We start from the raw sequence: 24,847 nt of genomic DNA on the forward strand, positions 1-24,847 counted from the left end.
TTACCTGTTTATAAGTTGAATTATTATTTTTTGTGTTAAGTTTTGTTTATGTATTCTGGAAATTAATTCTCTGTCAGAGTGTAGCTGACAAAGATTTCTCTCCCATCCTGTAGGCTCTCTCTTCATTCAACTAATTATTCCTTTTTTTGTATAGAAAGTTTTTAATTTGATGCCATCTCATTCATCTACACTTGCTATTATTTCTTTAGTTATAGGAGCCCTATTCAAGAAGTGAATGTGCCTGTATGTTGAAGTATTTTTCTTATGTTTTCTTCTAACTGTTGCAAAACTTCAGGTCTTAAATTATCACAGAGGCTATCTTTCTCAGCATATGTTTTTGACACCTTTGCCCAGAATCTGATGGCTGCAGCTGCTTGGGTTTATTTCTGTATATTCTGTTCTATTCCATCGGTCTACATATATTTTTATGCTAGGAATATGCTTTTTTCTAATTATGGCTTTATAGTATATTTTGAAGTCAGGTACTGTGATACTCCCATCATTGCTGTTTTTGCTTAGGATTGCTTTGGCTATTCTGGGTCTTCTGTTCTTCCATATGTGTTTTAGGGTTGTATAATGTTTCCATAATCCTGAATCCTATGGGTTAGTTATATACCAGGATTTACAATCAGCTTTGGGTCATGTACTATGTGCAAATGTATATTCAGCACCCGCATAAATTGCAGAACTATATTCCTGATTTTGTGGAAATGCTGTCTAGTTTCACAGCTAAAAGACAAGCTTCTACCCGACTTGCTTAGACTAGTGGATGGAGTTTTTCTTGTCTCCATTTCACATGTATGTGTGCATCCTCCAAAGTCCTAGGATCTAAGCCAGGAAGCTTAATTGCAGTTCCTCATCTTGCATAGTCCTGAATCTATTCCCCTGTCCCTACATGTATGACAAGTCCCAGAACTACATGTATGGTAGGTTACTACATATATGTCAAGTCCTGAGTCTGTTACCCTGTTTCTACATGTATAGCAGTCCCAGAACCCAGGACTGTGGATCACTTACTTAAATTCTGCAGTGACTTTAACAATTTTAATTTCTTATTCATACCTGGACTTATAGATTCTACCTCAGTTATACATTTCATTAAAAAAAGAAAAATATTCAGTCTTTCTGTGCAATTGACGTAGAAAAGTGAATGTCCTCTGATATCATCTTGGATAGCTGTATTGATTTAACATTTTCCCTAGGAAGCTTCTTCATCTCCAATACAAGTATGTCCCTTGTCCTTCATATGTCCTCCAGTTTTCTCCAGGCAAACATGAATGATATAGATCCTCTATGTAGTTCTATATAATCTCTTTATTTTATGATAAATTTCAATAAGTATTCTAGTGACTATATTTTTCCATGTTTAATATTTATCTTTCACATATTAAACTAGGAAGCTACACATTGAATACATACTATATGCCATTGATTTTACATTGCATAATACTATATTCATCTTGTTATTAGTAACCTACCAACATATGAGGATAATGAAAAAAGAACATGCATATAAGTGTGTAATTTTTCTTTATTCTTTCATCAAATATTTATCTTTTTTCTTTTTATGTATGTGTATGGGTACTGGGAGTTGAACTCAAAATCTCACACATGTTTGGGAAACTACCACTGAGCTACACTGCAAGTTTTTCTTTTTGTTGTTGTTTTCTTTATAAATTGAGGATGGCCTAAAACTTGCAATCCTCATTCTTCAATCTTCTGAGTAGCTGGAATTTCATGTGTGCACCACAATACCATGCTCAAGTATTTATTAAATTTTGATTATGTGTCAGCCATTATCCTGGCACTTAAACCAGTGGGGGAAAAAAAGATCTTTTGCTGTGATATTTTCCTCAGATGATGAAGATTAAAACTTTTTTCTTGCTCTAGGGAAGTGACATTGGAGAGAAGTATGACCCATCCATGAAAGGCTACCTGACATCCTTTCTTTCACAGAATTGCAACTTGAGCTACAATTCCTTTTTTAGACTCACCCAGACTATTCCTATCATTCTGGCTGGCTTTTGATGTTAATAAGTGTTAATAAAATTTAAATTTTCTCTGGTATCTTTACAGCTGGGACAATTGAGTACTTTTGGATCACTGAAGATTACACCTGAGATGGAATTAGAAATACAGTCAGTGGTGACAGAAGACAATTGTGAAATTCTTAAAATCCCTGAAAAGGAATATGAAAAGTTAAAACTGGTATGATGTCCACAACTTTTAAATTTTTTTTTAAATTTTACTTGACCTGGAAATCATAAAAAATGTGCTTTATTTGATTAACATCACTTAAGTAGTCTCTACTGGTTGTGGATCTTTGAGATGAAAACAAGAGTCTTTATGTGTACATTTTACTTGTATTTTTGAGTGCCCTTTGGTTTTTTATGAATTTCAAACCATTAATTAATTAATTCATCAAGTATGTGCCAGGAATACTAGATGATTAGACTGTAGTATTACTGGTCTCCAAATCTCTACTGGCTATCTTAGTCTTACTTCTCGTGATTGGCATGCTTTTTCATAGTTACAACTGATGTCCAACTAAGGGCTTCATGAATAGGTAATTACAGTATAATTCTGACCCCCTATTTCTGGAATTTTAAGATAACTTATTTAGTAAATTTAACAATTTTATTTTTTCTAGTCAAATCTAAATTTTTTTCTCTCTCCTATTTCTTTTTCCCTGGATGGCAGTGGAAGTTCGTTAAATGATGGGACTGGGAGATCTCACTAGTCCTGCTATCCCAGCTTTTCTTGATAGGCTCTAATCCCTGAGAGGTCCTGTTAGGTGCTGGAAAATTAGGAGTTCATGTTGGGTGGAGATGGGGAAGAATCCATATTTTCACTTTAGGTCTCTAAATGGGGATTTCCTTTGATATAGTGGTCCTATTATTAGTGGAACAGGTGACTTTTCTCAGAATTCAACTTCATTCCAAATACCTAGTGTCAGTTTATTTCAATTAGCACAGTATCTCACTTTAAAAAGATGTTTTTCTTTTTTATTTTCCTAATATTATTATCATATACTTGATATTATCAACTATGACTTTTAAATTTAGTTTTGAATATGACAGGGCTTTAAATAACATACTATGAAGGAAAGATGGAAAATATAATTTTAGTGAGCAGATCTAGAGATGAATATTGCATTTTGGCTATGTGGTCATGGAGTGATGGCCCAGTACAATTCAAATGTATTTTACACTAATTTGCATTTGTATAATCTTTATTTTTTTCTTCTGCCATTTGTCAACTTGCTATTTTTTGTTTCTTTTTAAATTTTCTAATATTGGAAAGTTTGATAATAACATCTTTTTTTCAGGAAAAAGTAAAAAGTGAAAATTTACAAAAGTTGAAATTAATCCGTAAGTGTCCTTATTATATGGAATGGCCTACTTTATCCATATATGTGCTAATTCCACTTCTTAAATGGAAAAAATTTCCTCCGGGTCATGGTGAGTTTAATTCAATTTTAGATAATTTTATTTACATAATATTTTATTATTGGAATTTGTAATTCTTCATAGTTTCAACATTTTGAAATAGAATTTCTTAGTATAGGTATTCCCTAATTTGCTTAGTGACTAATTTTAACTTGGGTTTTTAGACTATATCTGTGTTCTGTTGATAATAATGTCACACCGAGTTGAGAAGTGGTTTCAGAAATAGCCTTACTTCCACATTCCTCTATATCCTCTGGTGCTACTACTCCTGTTGCCTCACCCTGAAGTCACAATAAGGGTCAATCTGTGAAGGAGAAATGCGATAGGTGGTTGTAGCCATTAATTCCCTGTCTTCCTGGTTGGGCAACTACTTAATAAGCAAGGTGGCTAGTCAGCATCTGTGCTAAAAATTTATTATCAGTGGAAAAAAATAATTATAGATTGGATATCCTTATCTACCATGCTTAAAACAAGAAGTTTTTCATATTCAGATTTTTTTTGGATTATGAAATATTTACATAACATAAGGAGATATTTTTAGAGATGGGACCCCAATCTAAATACATAATTCATTTATATTTCATATATACCTCATATGCATACCTGTATAACTGTAGGTAATTTTATACAATATTTTTAATTCCTCTGTGGTTTGATTGCAATCTGTCCATCTGAAGTCAAGTGTGGAATTTTCATGAATTTTGGAGTATTTTGGGATTCAGATTTTCATATCAGTGATGTTCATTTGTATGGAGAATAAGTAAGGCCTAGGTAAGAGGAAATAGCAATGAAGAGTCTACATTTTTCATGTCAAGCATCATAAGGATGTATGGATTTCCCCAGGTGTGCATACACAAAGTGTAGATGCCATAGAGTCATGATGACAATTGGTCTACCCGTGAAAGCCAATTGATCATCAGATATCAACACAAAAGGATAAGTGGAGGTTAGGTCAGTGCTGTGGGTTTACTTCAGTAAGGAATCACTATGGCCACACAAGAAACAATTGAAAAGAACACAGTGAATTGTACCTTGTCTCTTTTTTTCCCTCAAACTGGTACCTTCACTATAATGGAAAAGGAAACTTTTGAACAAAATAATTCTGCCCAAAGCATACAGAAGCATAATTATACTGAAGGATATTTCAAAATTTTTTGAGATTAAAGTTCTAAAAAAAAATGTGTCTCACTACCTATAATTCCAGCTAATTTGTAGACTGACATAGGAGGGTCACAAGTTATAGATCCATCTGGATAAGAAATAAAAGGGCAAGGGGCTGAGGCTATATCTCAGAAGTAGAATGCTCCCAAGTTTAATTTTTAGTAATACCAAAAACAAAAAACAAACAAAAAAATCAAAAAACAAGTGTCTGAGTTACAAATTCCAGAGACTATTCTAATTAATAACAATAACCTGGCTGACAAGTCTTGAGTTCTGGCTAAGATATCCTCAGAGAAGTTACTATTCAACAAGAAAGTGAGGTTCAGTTTTGTTTGGGACAGAGGATTTTTTTTATAAAACTGTGAAACAGTAAATATTAGCAGCAAATTTATGGTTCAAAGAATAGGGATATGCTAATGAACTATAGATTGGCTGAGATTATGTTCCCAATTTTCTACCAGTGCTTACATTTATATTTCAACTACCATGTTTTTGAAATACAGCATTTAACCCATATTTAGTCATATACATATATTTTCTCTTGCTTATGAAAAATGAATATTCATATTGTGGTTTTGTTCATTAAATATTTTTTTCCTAATAAGGTATAAATATCATTTTTTTAGTCAAAAGTCCATTGGAAAACAAGTAGTAAACTGACTTATGTAACAAAAAGGAATGTAGCATTTCAAAATTCAGCATATTTATTGCATAGAAATAATTTTTAAAAGTAAGATCCATATATCTTAGAATTATTGTAGGTTTCTCTATTTATATAAGAAATATAAGGGGCTGGTATTGTGGCTCAGCTCTGGAGCGTTCACCTAGCATGTGAAAGGCATGATCCTCAGCACCACATAAAAATAAATAAAATAAAGGTATTGTGTCCAACTACAACTAAAAAGTAAATATTTTAAAAAAGAAATATTAAATTTGCCTCACTTCAAAAGTCATTTCATATAAAAACATGATATCTCAGCCTTTTCAATATATTATTTATTTATTTACTGAACTCAGAGGAATTTAGCCAATGAACCACATACCCAGCCTTATTTTGTATTTTATTTAAAGACAGGGTCTCACTGAGTTGCTTAGCATCTCCCTGTTGCTGAGACTGGCTTGAACTCAGGATCCTCCTGCCTCAGCCTCCTAAGCCGCTGGTACCACAGGTGTTCACTACCATACCCAGCTCAATATATTATAGCATTACTATTTTAAGGTGACTAAAAGAGAGGAAAGAAATATCTAAGATATTTTAAATTATACATATATAAGTAACCAAAGAGATTAAAAAGTACATATTTGGATACTAATAATAATTGTTTATCAATCTAAAATACTTAAATTTAACATCAAAGTGTTAAAAAAGTCATTAGGCACAATTGTTTCTAAGACAAATGTTGCGTTTAAGTTCTTTTTGATAAATGTCTTGGAAAGTAATGGTGGTGTTTGTTAAACTATCTATTGTATCAGACAATCTGAGATTACATTTAAAAAGTCAAAAGTACTCTTTTCACTAATTTTTAAATGTATAAATGTGTAGTACTCATGCAGTTTTAGAAAACATTTGTTCTTTTAAAAGAAGAATGACAATTTCACTTGATCATTAAAAGCCCCTTTTAATGTTGAAATACTATGGTTCTTATAAATAAACATACATAGGTGAAGAATGTCTTGTCAAACTAATCTAATTTTCTTTTATGATAGTGATAAAATTGGCATATCAAAGAGGAACTACAGATATAATACTTTTTGATTTTTTTAAGATTCATTTTTGAATTATTACCAGAAAAAAATGGATTGCAGCTTAAATCATATTTTTATCATCTGGGTTTAAAATTAGCAGTAGTATGATTTCCAAAACATAATTATGTGTGTTTTGATCTTATTTTAGGAATATATATTGGATGAGTTTCATAGGGATTTAGTTAATTATTCTAAAGCTTAATAGAGTTTAGGATTAGTCATTTGCAATCTCTGAAATAAATAAATCTTGTTGCTGGATCTATTTACTTTGTTAACTTCTTAAGTCTTCCTCCTTTGCTTTATGCACCTAGGGAACCTGACTATCAGGGATGTGTACAATGTGGCTTGTAATTTTGGGCTTGTCCAGTTTGTATCATATCCAAATTCTTCCCAGGTCATATTTCAGGATGTTGCCAACAGAAAAATACCAACCACCTTCTCTTAGTATCAACTAGTTCTTATATGTTTCATGTGTATTAAAAAAAGATAAGTTAACTTAGCAAACATTTAGTATTTCTGTGTCTTTGGTTGGCTCCATTTTTCTCCAGATGTAATTTAACAGGCAAACATGCTAATCAGAGAATCTGAAAAAATACTAGCAATCAATTCAGTTCTAAAAGACAAAATATATGAATATAATAATAATAATAGGAAAAAAAAAGATCCCTAGTCATGTCAGACCAAAAGTGGAGTGTTTACTAGCCACAGAACATGTATTCTAAAGCTCTACCTAAAGAAATATTGTAGGACTAGATTCTAAATTTCAACACCTTTTTAACTTCAGTCTCTTACAGATTAACAAATTATGCTTAGGATCAAAACAGGCCCAAGGGACACTCAAGCATCTCAGAATCAGGTGTTGCCTGGGGTGCTGGTGATCACATGTCTGTAATTATGATGTCTTTTTGTTTCTTTCCCTTCCTTCTTTACTGGACTCTTTTATTAAATCAGTATTTTCTAATGTAACATTATATTATTTGATGATTTTAATGTACTTTATTACTTTAATGTACTTCCTTAAGTATTGCTCTGGGATCTAGCATATACATCTCAACTAAGCTGAATCTACTTTTGATTTTTTAATAGCTTAGTTTTAGTTAGATATAAAAATATTATACTGATATAACTCTTTTCTCATTTCCCCCTTTATGTACAACATATCATAATACTGCATGCATATATTATCTATCCATATATACATATTACAAATCAATAGTGTGCTATTTTTATAAACTTTTATATCTTTTAAACAAATAGAAAAAGAAAATCAAGTAATTATTTATAGTGTCTGTTATGTTTATTCTCTTATTATTTACCATTTCTAGTCTTTTTCATTGACTCCTTAGATTTATGTTGTCTTCTGCCATTCTATGTTGCTATTGGCAAATGTTTTATATTTCTATGTGTTACACAGCCAACAACATTATATACACACTATTTTACACTGTCACTCCTTAAATTGGGTGAGAGAAAAAGAAATCACATTTCTAATTACATACTTGCCTTTAGTGTCACTTTTTGATTTTTCTTGATTCAAATTACCATAGTATCCAGAGTTGCTTGCTTTCAGCCTCAAGAATTTTGTTTTTAGTATTTCTTTAAGGAGTATATGCTAGCAACAAATAGCAGAATTGCATTTCCTCTTTACTTTCAAAAGTTACCTTTGCTAGATGTAGGATTTGTAGTTATAAGAGTTCTTGTTTATATGTTTTGAACATATTATCTTTAGTATTTTCTGGCTACAGTTATCTTTCTGATGAGAAATCAGCAGTCAATCTTATTTGAGGTTTAACTATATACAATGAGGTTTTTTTTGTTGTTGTTGTTGCTAGTTTCAATATTTTCTCCTTGTCTTTGACTTTCAGAAATTTTGCTGTGATGTGTCTGTTTTACTTTCAATCATTCTCATTTGAGCCACCTGACATTTTATTAGACCACCTCCTGTCACCACTCCATCTAGACTTTTCTGTATAATATTTTTCTCTGTTCCTGGAGAAGTTCTTTAGACTTCATTTCACAAAATTTACTTATTATTAAGAAATTTGTCTAGATCAATTTAGGTTCTGCAGATGTCTCTTTTCTCAGAGAGCTCAATTGTTATTTTGTATCTGAGGTATCAGGAAACATTTTATGTAAATGAGTGGCTAGTATTTTAAACTTTTAAATTGAGTATTGTTTTTGCTGCATATCCCTCTTCTTCTTCTTAAAAGTTCCTTTAAAATGTAAAAATCCTTCTTAGCTGAGGCTTATTCAAAAATAGACCTGAGTCCAGGTTTGGCCCAGAGGCTGAAGTTTTCCAACTTGTTCTATGTCAAAATTAATAGATTTGAGGACAGTTTCCCTTAGACTTTAAATTCTTCTGGAATGGGTCCACTTTTATTTTTTAATATCCAAGAATATCTAGAATTTTTAGGCCATTGAAAAATTGTTGATGAATGAATGATATTTTGATGTCATTGTTTTCCTTTAGACCAAAAGTAAAATGATATTTGCTCATTCGAGTCTAAAATATCTCATCACACTACTAAAACTCCTGCTTAAACTACAATTTGTTGCATTAGTATCTTTGCCTGGAAATTTAAGAGAATTGTATCATTGTAATATTTCAACTATTAAAAATTCTTGTAGGCCACAGGGTTAAAACCTCATAATACAAGTAAAATAAAGCCAATTTGGATTTAAGAAGATGTTAAATAAGACAAATACTAGCATGGTGTCAAGGACGACATTAGTTAAATGAAGTCTGAAAGTCTATTCTCTTCTTTACATCACCAATAGTGAAAGAATTTGTAGAATCTTTCAACCAATAATTTTTTACTTTTATTCATTATATTTGAATCATACTATATACAGAGACAACTTTCTATCATATAAGATAATGAGAAATTGAACTATCGCTGATAAATATAACTTGGGTATATTCCTTACTTACTAAATTTACTTATCCTTATAGAGTTATAAATATAAACATTATTATCACTGTAAGAAACAACCTCTGAGTATGTTAAATACAGCAGATTTTATTGATCAAAATCCCTGCTTAACACTTCTAATTTGCCAGCAGAGACTAGAAAAATTAAAGACTACCTCTTCTGAAACCTTTTGTAAAAGTTGTAATTTGGACTATGGCCTGAATTCTGCCCATCAGACATTCTTACAGAATATTTGGAGAAAGTCAGTCTGCCGCTCTTAGAAGCATGGTGACAAGTATGCTGGTTTTCAGAGTCACCCAGCTCTTTCATCACAAGTGATGAGATCAGATAGATGAAGCAGCAGGAGTGAGTTTCTTCCATTTTTACTCTATATTGTGAATGGATTTTTCCACTGGAGGCCTTACTTTCTTGCCCTATAGTATTGAAATCTAGTTTCTTGAGCCTCCTAGAACTTCCTAACACCCTCTAATCTACTTCTTTTTATTTAAGTTGGATAAAAGGCTTCTGTTGCTTTTACTTTTAAACCTAGGAATTTGCACTGGTTATATATTTTACCAACAATAATCTATTTCCTGAATAAGTACTTTCAGAATATCCTCATGTGATATTTTTCAATTAATATTTTTATTGCACACCTTCTATATGTGAAATACTATGCTGGTTGTTTTTGTGGTGATAAATAGCATAGTTAAATCACTTAAAACATTTGAATAACTGATTTCTTTATTATTTTGAGGATTTTTAATATCAGAGATGGAATAATTTGAAAAAAATGCAAGAGTAATTTTAAAGTTATTGAAATAGGTCACAAATATCACCCATTTAAATAATTTTTATATGTATATATTATCTATCACAATATATTTAAGTGGTTATTTTCCAACAGATACTGTATAAACTAAATGGGAGAGAGGATTTTCTGGTCATGGTTAATAAGTGAGAGTGACCATTCTAAGCAGGGAAAATAACACGGTATGTTTGCAGATCTTGACTAAGGACAGCTGACCAAACAACCCAAGTCAAGGGCTTTTTCCTGAGCACCAAGGGCACAAACAAAACCACTGAGAGTCTGAGCACCAAGGGCACAAACAAAACCATTGCAGATGTCATGTTCATATAATTTAGCATATTTTATAGATAATGTACAAAATAAAGGCTTTTGAATAAAAGAGAGACCTGAAAAGTAAAAGTAAAAGTTTTAGGAGAACTAACTAGACAGAGAAAGATGAAGTAGGTTGAAAGGAGAGAGGTACTAGAAAACCAGCACAATTAAGAATCCATTTTAATAGTACAGAGGCCAAAGGTATAAAAACACAATGATGCTGGTAGGAAAAATAATGTGAGAAGCATTTTTAATTATTCAGGGTTATTGTATGGAACAGATCTTTCCAAAAACATTTCCAGGGTTCCTTAGCACCACTGGCTGGTAGTCTGTACATGTAGGAGATGCTTTGGATTCTTAGATTTGAACTAAAACATGGCAGCAGAGATGCATGTGTCTGTGGATGTCCACCTATGCTCTCCCGGCAGACACCAGGCAGGAATTCTGAAGCATGAGATTAAATCAACCCTTGCATTCTTAACCATCACCTGCATAGGTAGAACAAAGTTTTTTTTCTGGTGTTTTCCAGAGGTATTTAACTGCAGACCATTCTTTCTGTGCTCTGAGTCTTTTCTGAATGTAGACCATTATTTATACATAATCATTGGAGAATTGCTCTTTTTCCTACCCAGAGCTCAAGCTATAGATAGTTTTCTGAATGACTCATTGACTTTCCCCTCTGGATAGATATTTGTAATTCCCATTGAGAGTCTTGTATTTGTTCTTACTCCCAAATGTGTAAAAGCTTTCTTTCCCCTTTACTCTCCTTTTGGTCATTGAAATTCAAATCCTCTGGCTGTTGACATCTGTGAATGTTCCTTTGGCTGCTAAAGGCTCTGCTTACCATTTTTTTTTCAGCTTCAAGTTTAATCTGTATTTCTAACTATTAAAAGATTTATACTATCAATGATTATTTAAAGACACAAATACAGAATGTGTGCATTTCTGTTACTTTCTAAATATTTTTTTTTGTCAAGATCATTTAATTAAAATTCAATGTTTCCACATTGATCCTTCTGTTACAATATTTTTGCATTTCAAGAATGGTTCTTTTTTTTCCCCCTATAAGGTTTGTTTTCTTTTCTTTTAAAACTGTTTTGAGGTGGTAGTACACCTTCCTTGCTAGAGTAGTAATTAGTAATAGAAATGTGTGATGACTGTAAAATTTAATAATTTCAAAATAGCTTCCACTGCTATCATAAGTGCTGCAATAATTTACCCCAGAGATATCATGGCTAGAGGTAGCATTAAAATATATTATTTTGCTAATATGTGTCTTTTGAAATTTTGCTTTATTTCATGGTTATTGCCTTATCTGTAAAATATGTGAATCTGAATGCTTGTTAATAAAATCTTTAAAACTGTTTGTTTTACTAGACAATAGAAGTAAAATTCTGAAAATTTTGTCAAAAACAAATGACTACATTGCTATTAAAACCTAAATATACTTGATACTTGAGAATATCAGTTTTGAAAAGTTCTTATTCAGTAGACATCAAACACATGATTAAACTGCAAAGCTGTGAACAGCTTGATAGTTTAAAAAATATATTGCAGTTAGATTATTTCTTTTACTACTATGATAGGCAGAAAAATGGATTCACAGGGGGTATATTCACTTCCTATTCCCCAAGTCTAGAAATATTAATTCATATGGCAGAAGACAAATTACTTTTTTACAGGCAACAGTTGTGGTAACATTAAGGGTCTTGATGGAAGGAATTATCCAGGTGGGCCTAATGTGCCATCACATGAAGGGAGATTTGACAGAAACACAATCACAGGAACTGGAGATTGTGAAGACAGAGAGGCAGGGGCTGGAGCAATATAGGCAGCAGCATAGGAGTACCAAGGCATGCCAGCATCCTCCAGAAGCTAGAAAGGGAGAGGAATTTGTCCTCTGACCCCACCCCATACACATACAGAATCAGCCCTTGGGGGCAGTATGGCCTTATTAACACTTGACTTCAGATATCTGCTCTCTAGAACTAGGAGCTGATAAATTTCTGTTCTGTTTTTTGGAGTCACTTATTTTGTAGCAGTCTGTTATAGCAGCTACAGGAAACTAATACAATTATGCGCTATGAAACCATTTGATGTTCCCAGCTGATTTTGCAGTTGGACAAAAGAGAAATTTAGATCTGTTGGATTCATCCATATGTGCTTTGTAGAAAGTATATAGTTTAATTTCTTACTCAGAATTTAGCCCTCTAATTTTCTTAATAGTGGGATAAAAATTAGCAATATGATAAACAGTTATGTAAAGTAAAAAAGAAATTACTGCTGATTTAAATAATTTCTAGCTGCTAGATAGTAATTAAATTTAAATGAATTAAGCATTTATTTAATTAATTCAAATCCCTTGGAAGTAGATAGGATACAATTAAATACCTTTTAATAACAGAATACTCATTTATTCAAATTCTCCTTGAGTAAATAAAGCTTTTCATATGCCAACATAGACAACTGCTGAAGCTCTATACATGGTAAGCCACTTTCCTACAAATCACCATGTCTATTCCTACAAATCACCATTGCCTCTTTTATTTTTTCATGACAAAAATTATATTTTCTGTTAATGAAACACAATTTTTGTATTCTATCTCTTGATATTTAAAATTAAAGTTGCATTTTTCTTTATTTAAAAAACAAAATGGGATTCTATGGTTCTCATACTCCAAGCAAACGAAGTATATGAAAATATATTTGATTTTATTTCTTCTAAATAAAACAACTATATGACCATTTGATTCTATTACAATGACTTTTATTGTCATTCACTTTAATAAAAGTAACTTCTACTAAAAATGTCAAAGTAGAAACTATTTCAATGCTACCTCTTATATTCTACTTAATATTATTCATAAAGAGTTGATAATGATTATTGTTGCTTAACAGCATTGATGGAATTTCTGCTTTAATGTATGTTTAGACATTGTATAATGATTATTTATTATGTTTAGTATCAGATAAATAAATAAGTACAATTACAATATAATTTGGTTTCTACCAGCTTAAAACAATCCATGAATTTAAGAAGCAATTTGTATAGGACACTATGTTGCTTCATCCCTCTCCCACTAGAGCAGATGCCTCAACATAAGCACATAAGTCTGTGCCATGCTGGGATTGACAGTTTTCATGCTCTTTGGCTGTGCATGCTCTTGGGTTTGTTTTCTGTTTGGAAGGTTTCTTCACATCTGGAGAGATAAGAAGACAGGCCGAATCCTCAATAGGAAGTAGTCATTAGGGAAGTAGAGTTTGGCATGCTACAGGGGGGAAGATATTAAGTTTTGGTATTAAGAGGGGGAAGAAGGAAGAAGCGAAAACAGAAAAGAGGTTCTTTTATTTACTTGAAAATTCTAAGGCTCAGCTCATTAGAAAGTGAAAGCAAGGAAAACCAGAGTGTGCCTTTTGTGAATAGAGACATCCTGAGCCTGTGGAACAATGTGAAGTAGAGAAGCAGGAATGAGTACTCCAATTGTAGAGGCATCCTCTTTTAGAGTTTGGTAAGACTGTCATGACTAACAATGACTGAATTTCTTAACATTGTATTCATTATGTCTGTTAAAGGAAAAATACAGTTTAAAAATATAAAATAGGCTCTGAGTGAAAAAGTATCATAATGTGATAATACGTAGCTTTTTGGAAGTTTACATTTAGAAGAATGCTTTCTGACAAAAATAGAATGCAAATCACAAATGTAATTTCAAATTTTCTAGTAGCTACATTTAAAAAAGTAAGAGAAACAGGTAAAATTAGTTTAATAATATATTTTATTTAACTCCATATCTAATTTTAATAGGTAATCCATGTAAAATCACCAATTAGAAACTTGTATTCCTTTTTATATTGTTTTCGTATTTTCTTAAAAATCTAGTGTGTGTTCTATACTTTTTGCCAATCTCAAGCCACACTTCAATCAATAGTGACATGTAGTTAGTTAGTGGCTTCCATCTCAGAGAGGGCATAGTTTTAATGTATGCAACACCTTTTTTGAATGTTGCAAAACAGGAAAAGTGGCAAAAATATTTGTGTAATAAGTTTATAAAACTGGATTTTTAAAACCGATCAGTAAAGATGAACTATATGGCTGCTTTTAAAAAGATCTTATAACTCATTTTAATGATTACTTTTTAAGAAGTGATTCGTTAAGAAAGTAAATCATGTCATTCATTATAGGTTTTTCTTATTCTGACCTTTGAATGTCCCCTATTTCTCTGGACTCACACATTTATAGGTGCATTCACATGCATATTTGTGGGGTGTGTACATAAGATCTCAAATAAAATGAAAATGTATTCACCTGTAATATTTTTATTTTCATTTTAAAATGGACTAGATTGGAACTGATAGTCTCCTGCAATTTGAGTATTATACATTAGCTATCACAATCTTAATCTTCATGGAAGTTAATGCATTTTACAAGTAATGCTTGTTTCTAAAACTATTATAGAATTTATGAAAGTTAAATTATATTTTACATACATCAGATTATTAAGGACTTAAAAGCATCTTGTAAAAATTTGTTTCAAAAAGAAATGTTCAATTTGCTTTGTAAAATGATTTCAATATTAAGATGATAATTTCACTGCTATGCACTTTTATAATAAATCTGATACTTTATAAAACTTTAGACCCCAATTGCAAATAGACGATATATATTGATAGTATATTTGTATCCTTTATGTCATGTACTGGAAATATACATCACTCTCCTCACCCTAAGAAAGTATTATGAACTACATAGGTTTTGCATGCACTGCACAGGACCTTGTTACATCATGCTATCCTATGCCTGATAAGGGATTTTAAATTATCATTCTCTGTTTTTAAAACAGGCTGCCACATCCCACAATCACCCTGCTCCTTGAAAAACACAGATGGGAATTCAGTTCTGTGTTGATGTCTTTACTGCCCAGCGAATAGAGAAAGAGAACATCTACTCTGTCATCTTTCAATTACCATCATATATACACTGTCTCATTCACTTATTAAAAACATCTGTATTTCTCACAAACCTTATTTCCTATTCTGAGTCTTTTATTTTTCCATATGAATTTCATGATTCCTTTCTCTATTTCTACAAGAAATGCCATTGGGATTTTGATTGGCATTGCATTAAACCTATAGAGAACTTTTGGTAATATCGCCATTTTGATGATGTTAGTTCTGCCTATCCATGAACAGGGTATATTTTTCCATCTTCTAAGATCTTCTTCTATTTCTCTCTTTAGGGTTCTGTAGTTTTCATTGTATAAGTCTTTCACCTCTTTTGTTAGGTTGATTCCCAAGTATTTTATTTTTTTTGAAGATATTTTGAATGGAGTGGTTGTCCTCACTTCCATTTCAGAGGATTTGTCGCTGATATACAGGAATGCCTTTGATTTATGCGTGTTGATTTTATATCCTGCCACTTTGCTGAATTCATTTATTAGCTCTAATAGTTTCTTTGTAGAGCCTTTTGGGTCTGCTAGGTATAGAATCATATCATCTGTTTGTTTTTTATAACCTCTATCTCCCTGTATAGTTGATCCTTTGCTTCCTGGATTTGTTTGCGTAATTCATTGTCGAAGTGATCTTTCATTGTCTGATTTTGCTGTTTAATGTCTTCCTTGATACTCCAGATCATCTGAAGCATGTATATCCTGAATTCTTTATCTGACATTCCATCTGCTGCAGCTGTTACCTCTTCTAAAGTTGCGTTGACCTGCATTGCTTGTGGTCCTTTCTTTCCTTGTCTTTTCATACTGCTTGCGTATCTTTCCTGCAGGTGCGGGCGGCGGCTCTGCTCTCTCCTTATTCCAATTGGGGTGTCGTGGCTACCACGCCGGCAGGTCACTGGGCCTGTTCTGGGCGCTGGCGGCGGCTCTGTTCTGCCGCTACTCCAATTGGGGTGACAAGTGTACCACGCCGGCAGGCCACCAGGCCTGATCCGCCGGTCGGTTGCAGGTTTGCCTACCCTGCAGGCGTGGGCGGCGGCTCTACTCTGCCCCTACTCCAAATGGGGTGACGTGTCTGTCGTACTGGCAGGCCACTGGGCCTGTCCCGCTGGTCGGTCGCAGATCTGCCCACCTTTCGGGCACAGGTGGAGGCTCTGCTCTGCCCCTACTCCAATTGGGGTGTCGTGACTACCCCGCCTGCAGGACGCTGGGCCTGTTCCTGGCACGGGCGGCGACTCTGCTCTGCCCCTACTCCAATTAGGGTGGTGTGTGTACCACACCGGCAGGCTCCTGGGCCTGATCCGCCGGTCTGTTGCAGGTCTGCCTACCTTGGAGGCGCGGGCGGCGGATCTGCCCTGCCCCTCCTACCACGCCTGCGGACCCCTGGGCCTGATCTGCAGGTTGGTCACAGGTCTGCTCACCCTGTGGGCACGCGTGGCGGTTCCGCTCGCCCCCACTCCAATTGGGGTCACGTGACCACCACACTGGCAGGGCCTGATCCGGGCGTGGGAGAAGGATCTGCTCTGCCCCTACTCAAGTTGGGGTGACGTGTGTACCACACTGGCAGGCCACTGGGCCTGACCCGCCAGGCTGTCACAGGTCTGTTTACCTTGCAAGCGCGAACGGCGGCTCTGCCCTGCCCCTCCTACCACGCCCATGTACCACTGGGTCGCGGGTCTGCCCACCTTGCGGGTGCGGGTGCCGGCTCCGCTCCGCCCCCTCTCCAATTGGGGTCACGCGGTCACCACGCTGGCGAGCCGCTGGGCCTGCTCCGGGCGCTGGCGGCGGCCCGTCTCCTCCCCTCTGGCTCGACGACAAATTGAGGAGACTCGGGTGTCTGTGCCTCACCCCCCCTACCAGGAGACCAACTGTTTATGTTGCCGCTGGTATTGATGAAGTTCTCTCCTCCGCCGCTTTCTGCTGACATCAGATCTCTGCCATGTTGGTATCCTATGCGAATGGCAGTATTTCGTTCCCCTTGCCGGGCAACCAAAGCAACGGGTGAGTCCTGACCGGCCCTCAGCAGGACCCGGACCAAGAAGCAGTTTCCGCGGGCTCCTAGCCCCGGGCCAGGGAAGTTCCGGGAGCCGGAACTCGGCTGCTCCGTGCTCGGTGTAAGCTCCTATAAGTGTAGGCTCCAAGAAGCAGTCCCCGCGGGCTCAGTTCCGGGAGCCGGAATTCGGCCGCTTAGTGCTTGGTGTATGCTCTGATAGGAGCAGGGTCCAAGAAGCAGCCTCCGCAGGCTCCGCAGCCCTGGGCCAGGGCGGTTCCGGGACGGTTCCGGGAGCCGGAACTCGGCCGCCCCGCGCTCGGTGTTCGCTCCGATAAGATCAGGTTCTAAGAAGCACCCAGGCACTGAACCCTAGCAATCTGTCTGCAAGCCGCAGGCGAATGGCAGCCTGAAATTACCTGTTCTATGGCTGAATGAGCTGCGGTCAGTCGAAAACAGGTATGGTGACGTCAGCTTTCCAACATGGTGGCTGCTGGCCTCCTCTGTGGTCTGACCGGTGTGGAGAACCGAGATGGACCGCTTCCTTCCCCCGTCTCGAACCCAGAATTCAGCCCTGAGTACGGTGCTTGCACGGCTGGCAGAAACTGCAGCGCTGTATCCCTGCGTTGCTATCTCCTCGTTTCCCAGCGCGCGCTGCAGACTCTAGCCGCGGGGCGATTTGCTGAATAAGCAGTGTTACCCTCCGTGCGACAAACCTCTCACGTTTGAGTCCCCGTAGCCGATCCTCGTGAGATGGAAATCCTTCCTCCAGGTTCCGGCGCACCCCACTATTGCTGGAAATTCCTAACAAGATATCCTTTAGCCGTCCTGACTTGTCATACTCCCACACAGTGAAGCAGCACACGGGGGCAATGCACTCCCCTCGCCGCCATCTTCTTTGTCTCCACGAATGAGCATTCTGAATAGGAGACGTAGGCGAGCAAGGCGATGCCCAGCAGCAGCTTCATCGTCCTGCGGTTGACGGCAGACACGAGGCGCACTAGCGCCTTGCTCACCATCCCCAGGAGCCGCGCGGGTCCTGGACGCTGCCGCACGGGGGCCCGCCTGCTACACCACAAATCCTTATTTCTTATTAATAATTTAGTTTCTGCTAAAACTAAATCTTAAAAAAATCACCTTTCCTATATTAGACTCTTGTGTTAGCTTTTCATTACTGTGATCAAAATACTGGACACAGGAACAGCCTAGAAGAGGAGAAGTTTATTTTGAGTTCACTGTTTCAGAGGTCTCAGTCCTTGGTCAGCTGACTTCATTGCTCTGGACTTGAGGTAAAGCAGAAAATCCTGGAAGAAGGGCATGGTAGAGGAAATCTGCTTAGCCCACAGGAGAGAGAGAGAGAGAGAGGGGGGGGGGGAAGGAAGGGAGGGAGGGAGAGAAGAAAAGAGGAGAGGAAATGGAGGAAAGAGAGGAGCCAGGCACAAAATAGAACCTCAAAGGCATGTCCCCAGTGACCTGCTGCCCCCAGCCAAGTCCCATTTGTCTTCAGTTACCACCCAATAGTCCATTCAAATTATTAATACATCAAATGGATTAATCCACTGATGAGGTTATAGCTCTCAGAATCTAATCATTTCATCTCTGAATATTCCTGTACAGGAGCTTTTCAGGAGATGTCTCACATCCAAATCATAACTACATTTAATAAATGTCACATTTGAAATCCAGAACTGGCTAATGTAAAGATGAATCTTCTTTTCATTACATTATGTGATTTTTTTCAAGAGGCTTTCTGGTGTTAGGAAAAGCCCAAAGCAAGTGCCTGTTAGCAGGGGTAGGAATATTGTGACTCCAGGCCATATAAAATTCGAAGCTTTATATTTTAAACTCAAGTCAGGTGCCTTTTCTATTTATTCCTTCTATTGGCCATTGTTAGCCCTGGGGACTGAACTTCCTTCATCTCTTTTTGTACTTACTACCTGCTTCTTCGCCCATGGCAGGATTTCCCTGGCTTGTTAGATCACAGAGCAATTTCTAGAATTTCCTTTTTCTCTTTTACAGAAAAAAAAAGCCAAACTGTTTAAGGTTTCAGGAACTTTTATTGCTATAGAATAAACTGTAAGAAGTAGACATATGGCTAAATAGCTCCTCACAACATTTCATCCCTTTCTGTTTCACTTTAGAGGTTCGTTACCTTCATGTAAATGATATGGTAAGCCTTTGGGTTCCCATAGTCCCAAATTAGATTAAGAGGAATTTAAATTGTACATTCGATAAATAATATTGGGAGCCAGGCATGGTGGCGCATGCCTATAATCCCAGCAGCTCAGGAGTCTCAGGCAAGAGGATCACAAGTTCAAAGTCAGCCTCAGCAACTTAGCAAGGCACTAAGCACCTCGGCAAGGTGTTTAATAAATAAAATTTAAAATGGCTGGGGATGTGGCTGAGTGGTTAAGTTGCCCATGGGTTCAATCCTCAGTACCAAAAAGGAAAAAAAAATTGGGTTCCTGCTGTGTTTCAAAAGATCAGGATGAGAACTGAAAATTTAGGGCAAATATGTGACACAGTGCAAGGTGTAACTGGAAATTGTCCCAGTCCTTATATCACCTTAGTGCAATTTAGAAAAAAGGTATTATTTTCTCTTGGCAGTGCATCCCTCTCTTGGCAGTGTATCCCTATCACCAGGAAGAATAGCACAGAGATTGGTCACAAACTGGATTTTAGTCACACTACTTCATGCAGCTGGGTGCCCTTGTACAGAGAACAACCTGCAGAGTCATGTGCATCTCTGTCCTCCTGCCCTTTCTCTTTCCAAACCTGACACCATATACCTGTCTTGGATTGAAAAAAGAGAAAACAAGGACTGGCAAAATGGAGGAAAAATGTGAAGAATGCAAAATAGTGAAAGTGAAGTAAGAGTTTTCTTAGCCTCTTCCACACTTGGTTTAACTAGGTGAATGCTAATATGTAGAGAATTTATGTAAATCAATCCTTCCTAAGTTAGCAGCACTACTTGCAGGTTTTAAAATATAATGTCAAAAAGATCAATACTATTGTAGTTTTATGATATTTTAAAATATTTATACATTGATTTTATTAATATTCTTAAAAAACTTAACAAAATATTCTCTGTATATATTCATGTATATATATACACACATACACAGATTAGTCACAAAGCATATTATGATGAAAATGAATATAATCTCAATCAGAAAACATATAATATATAAAGTCCCAAACTCTGTGAAGTACTAGAAATAATAGTACCTGTTCATGGTGCATTTAAAATTGATATGGAGAAAGCAAAAGGAAAGAATTCTAATGGTATACATTGCTCAGTTGAACTCTAGGCACATTAGCTTCTAGGGGCTAAAAATTTATAGATGACAGGTATGTTAGGATCACAAGGTGATTAATTAAGAGAAAAAAATGCATCATATAAAATGACATATGTAGCATAAGCATTTTTTTAATTTAAAATGTTTGCCATGCACATCCTATTATTCATGTTTTGATGGAGGATAAATGTCCTCCTGGAGTATAGATCTTAATGGAGACCTGTTTAGTACATTATGAATTCTATTATCAATTAATCAAAGGATAAGAAATAAAATCTTGGGAGATTAAATTTTTTTTCTTTCTTAGTCTCTTACCTATATCTAGTTAGGGTATTTATTTTATTTTATTTTGCAGGTTAATTTTTTATATCTTTCTAAGGAATTTATCTTAGAGTTATAATATTAGCTTTCTTTCATATAAAGTAAGTTTTTTTTGTAATACCAGATTAAAATTGGTAATTACAGTATGAGTACAAATGACGTGAACAACATTTGGAACTAATGCAACCGGCTGGGGACAAATACAGTTGACCTGGTAGTAATTAAAGTACATGATGTTAAAGAGTATTCAGTGGGCCAGGGCAGAGCTCATAATTCATAGATTCGGTCAGTTTGGCAAATATGTGAAACAGATTCTGCTTAAGATAATTTTATTTTTAAACTTAAAAGATGATAAGCTAGCAAAGATATTCCAAGAAGACTTCATGAATTGTGATCTTAAAGTGCTTTATTCTTCCTCTTTCCATTTTAAAGGAGAAATCAAGCTCAATGAAAAGAGAAATAATTAACAATAAAAATGATCTGTTTATTGATACATATGACTGGGAAGTTCAGGCAAATATCTTTCATCGATGTTGAATTCAAGACTTGAATTTCATTTCACTAAGATTATATTTTTCAATCTTTTTTTCCCTTTGTTTTAGTTTCCTTTCTGCGTCAAGTTTTCCCATGTCACAGTAAATGTAGCCACTTGATATTCACAGCCAGCGGTCCCTGTGAAAAAAACTCTTTTTCTAATTGTTCCAGGAAAAATCTGGTCTAACTCACTGGCTGGGTTTGAGTCACATGCACACCCTTAACAATTCACTCTAGCTGGCCATGGAATTTATTGTTTAGCTATTGCTGGATCACAGACCTGTCCCTGGAAAATAATGAAGTGCTTCTTGAATCCCTGGACTGCCAAAGGGGATGCAACGGTCTCTAAAGAGACGCCAAGACAATAAAAATATATGCTTCCTCCAAGTGGGAGTCTGGTATCACAGAATCTTCTTTCAAATGTTCCTCACAATACTGTTGCCTCTTAAATCTGGATGTGCATCGTCTCTTTGTGATTCTGTTTCTTCCTAATCCCAACTCATCATTGCTTCCATACCTCATTTATAGCCCCCATCAAACCTGTCATTTCTTGGTACCAAAAGCTTGAGCTGTGGGATACTGAGTTTGGCCTTTAAAGTACAGATCCTCCCCTAGACTTGTCAGAGACAGCTATTTCCAGTAATATTATTCTATATATTTCTAATTGCCTTTGTAGAACAACAGTAAATACAATCTCTTGTATAAATTTTCTGGAATCTCTAGAATAGTCAACATTATTGTAAGAAAAATTTTTGTAGACTTCCCTAGTTTTGACAAAGCAAAAACCTATCAGTATCTCCATCCCTATCTCTATGTCTATATCTCTGTCTAATCAATCATCTCTTGGACTGACTGCTATCTGGAAGTGATCCTCATATTTCAAAAGCAAGTCACTCTCTTTGCCTTCAAAGCACTAAGTCAGTGCTTTAAGATAATAATCTATTTATAATAAAATGATGTATTGGTCCAAGACTGCAGTGCTTTCATTTAAACCATTTCTCAGGATTATTTGCATGGGTTACATATGCATAGCTTTTTGCATTCTCTCAGGGTAACAGCCACATGATCAGCTACATAATAAGTTTGTTGTTTTTGAAGCTTGCCCCCCTTGATTTTTATCAGTAGCATGGCTATGCTTTCCAATCCCAAACAAGTAATTATTCAAAGTTTCCTAAGCTACTAGTTAATGACAAAAATGAATAAATCTTCAGTTCCCATGAACTATAGTGGATGTTTACATTGCCTATGCAGAGAGAGAATAAAACTTTGCATTTTCTCTCTGCATAGGCAATGTAAACATTTTTTTTTATAAAAATTATTTTCATGTTCTTATTTCTTACTTAAATATTTTGCATTTCTACATGGAAATACGAATCACATAATTGTCCGTAATTTCATATGTTGAATTTCAACCTTAAAAAATATATAGTGTTGCCTGGCTGCTTTTATTGAATACAACATTTTAGAAGACTCAGAAGTTTCAGATAATAACATTCCATGAAGGACTTTGTTGAAACAAGGCAAATCCTGGGTCAGTAGAGGGCAGCCATGCCAAAGACCTGTATTTCTCTTTTGGTGTTCTGAGATTCCCAAATCTTAGAAAAGTTTTTTGGGAGATAGTTACAGCCATGAAATCAGTATTTGCTCAAAGAAAAATTAGATATTTGCATAAGCTTAGGAGTAAACACTGTCATTCGATTGCTTACACTTATCAAATGGCATACATTTTATTTTTTTGAATTATTTTCATTATTTAATTTTTGACTGTTTGTGAGACAAGTGCTATTTTCTGATGTTTATTTCAACATTAAGTCATTCTTCACCCAGAAAGCTTGGCAAACCTTTCTATTACAATATCACTTACTTAACTTCTATTTTAGAAAGGGCAACATGATATAGAACATGAGAGATTTTGCTGCTTTCTTATGCATACCAGATTAATATTAATCTACTCATGCTTGTTTTGCAAATATTATTTTAGAAAACATTTCTGGAACTTATCTGAAGATGATATTTGCCATGAAAAGTAAAATATAAATCAAATTTGAGTTGCTTTCCAAGAAAAAGTGATAAGTGTCTGAAAAATGTTATGAGAATTATTCAGGCTTTTTACACAGAACAATTTTATGTCCTTAAGCAGCTCAGAATTACTATGGTATTGTATTTATTCATGTCGTTTCTCAAATATATAAAACACAGTTGTAAAGAAGAAATGTGGTATACATTTACTTGAACAATTCTTCAATCATAAACTATCACTAGTTTTTAACACATGCAAACCATAGACCATCACTTAATAAACTACCATGACTACTCATTTTGCATCTTGCATAACGTGGAGTATCTTTGAGGAAAGAGGGATGTTTTTGCTGATCTCAGGGATATCTGATACATCGTATTTGTCCTCAGGTTCCCTTTACTAAATTAAAAAAGCAATATGTGGCCTTTTCAAATTATTAGTTCTTCAATAAATGAAAAGATATACAAAAATTAAAATTAGTGAAGTAAATTTAATATATATTTAACATTTTAGTCATTCTTACACAATGACAATAGGGAAAATATTTCATCAACACACATAATTGGAATAATAGTATGCTAAGACAATGACAACTAAAAATGTCATGACCCTGTCTTTAGTCATCTTTTGCATCACTTTGACCAAAATATGTGACAAGAATCATGTAAAGTAAGAAGTATGTTTGGCTCATGGTTTCAGAGAGTCAGTTAATTTAAGATTGGCTGATTCCATAGCTGTGGGCTGAGGTGAGGCAGAACATCATGGTGGAGGAAAGCATTTCAGGACATTGCAACAAGAAGCAGAGAGTTCCTCTCACCAAAGACAAAGTAAAAACCTCAAAATATAAGCAAACAAAATATAAACCCCCAATGACCCATCTCTTCCAACAACACCCCACCTACCTACAATTACTACCCAGTTGCTCCCTCTCAGTGGATTAATGCACGGATTAGGTTAAGGTTCTCCTAGCCCAGTCATCTCACCTCTAAACTCTCTTTGTCGTCACACAAGAGATTTTAGAAGATACCTCATATCTAAACCAAAGCAACCCCTATTTTGCACCCTGTCTTTTGTAGTCTATATTAGTTGATTTTGCTTATCTCCTTGCCTTGGAAATTTCATGATGGCAGTATCTTCTGGAATACTGGGAGGTTCATTGCTAAAGAGGATACTGTAGTAATAAATAGTACAGATGTCCTAATGGGTCTAAAATTTGTTGATTTGATTGAATTTTCAACAAGCAAATGATAATGAATGTTCTATTTCAAACTCAGTATAACATGGACTCAAACTGACAAAGATCATGCCAAAAAAAAAAGACTATTTACTGATCTCAAACATGAATATCA

The 24,847-nt window shown here is 35.4% G+C and overlaps 1 protein-coding gene across 1 annotated transcript in view; it reads left to right on the forward strand.

Moving 5' to 3' along the window:
• Window positions 1–24,847, forward strand: part of Cnbd1 (cyclic nucleotide binding domain containing 1) — a 403,883-nt gene that overhangs the window by 265,409 nt on the left and 113,627 nt on the right. Inside the window, exons 7-8 of the mRNA XM_046458653.1 lie at window positions 2,077–2,208; window positions 3,329–3,461. Coding sequence (XP_046314609.1) covers window positions 2,077–2,208; window positions 3,329–3,461 — 265 coding nt within the window. The remainder of the gene's footprint in view (window positions 1–2,076; window positions 2,209–3,328; window positions 3,462–24,847) is intronic.

This window comes from Marmota monax, unplaced genomic scaffold (genome assembly GCF_021218885.2).
Source record: "Marmota monax isolate L192 unplaced genomic scaffold, Marmota_monax_Labrador192_F-V1.1 WCK01_AAM20220418_F8-fsc00147, whole genome shotgun sequence".
In the NCBI taxonomy this organism is placed as follows: domain Eukaryota; kingdom Metazoa; phylum Chordata; class Mammalia; order Rodentia; family Sciuridae; genus Marmota; species Marmota monax.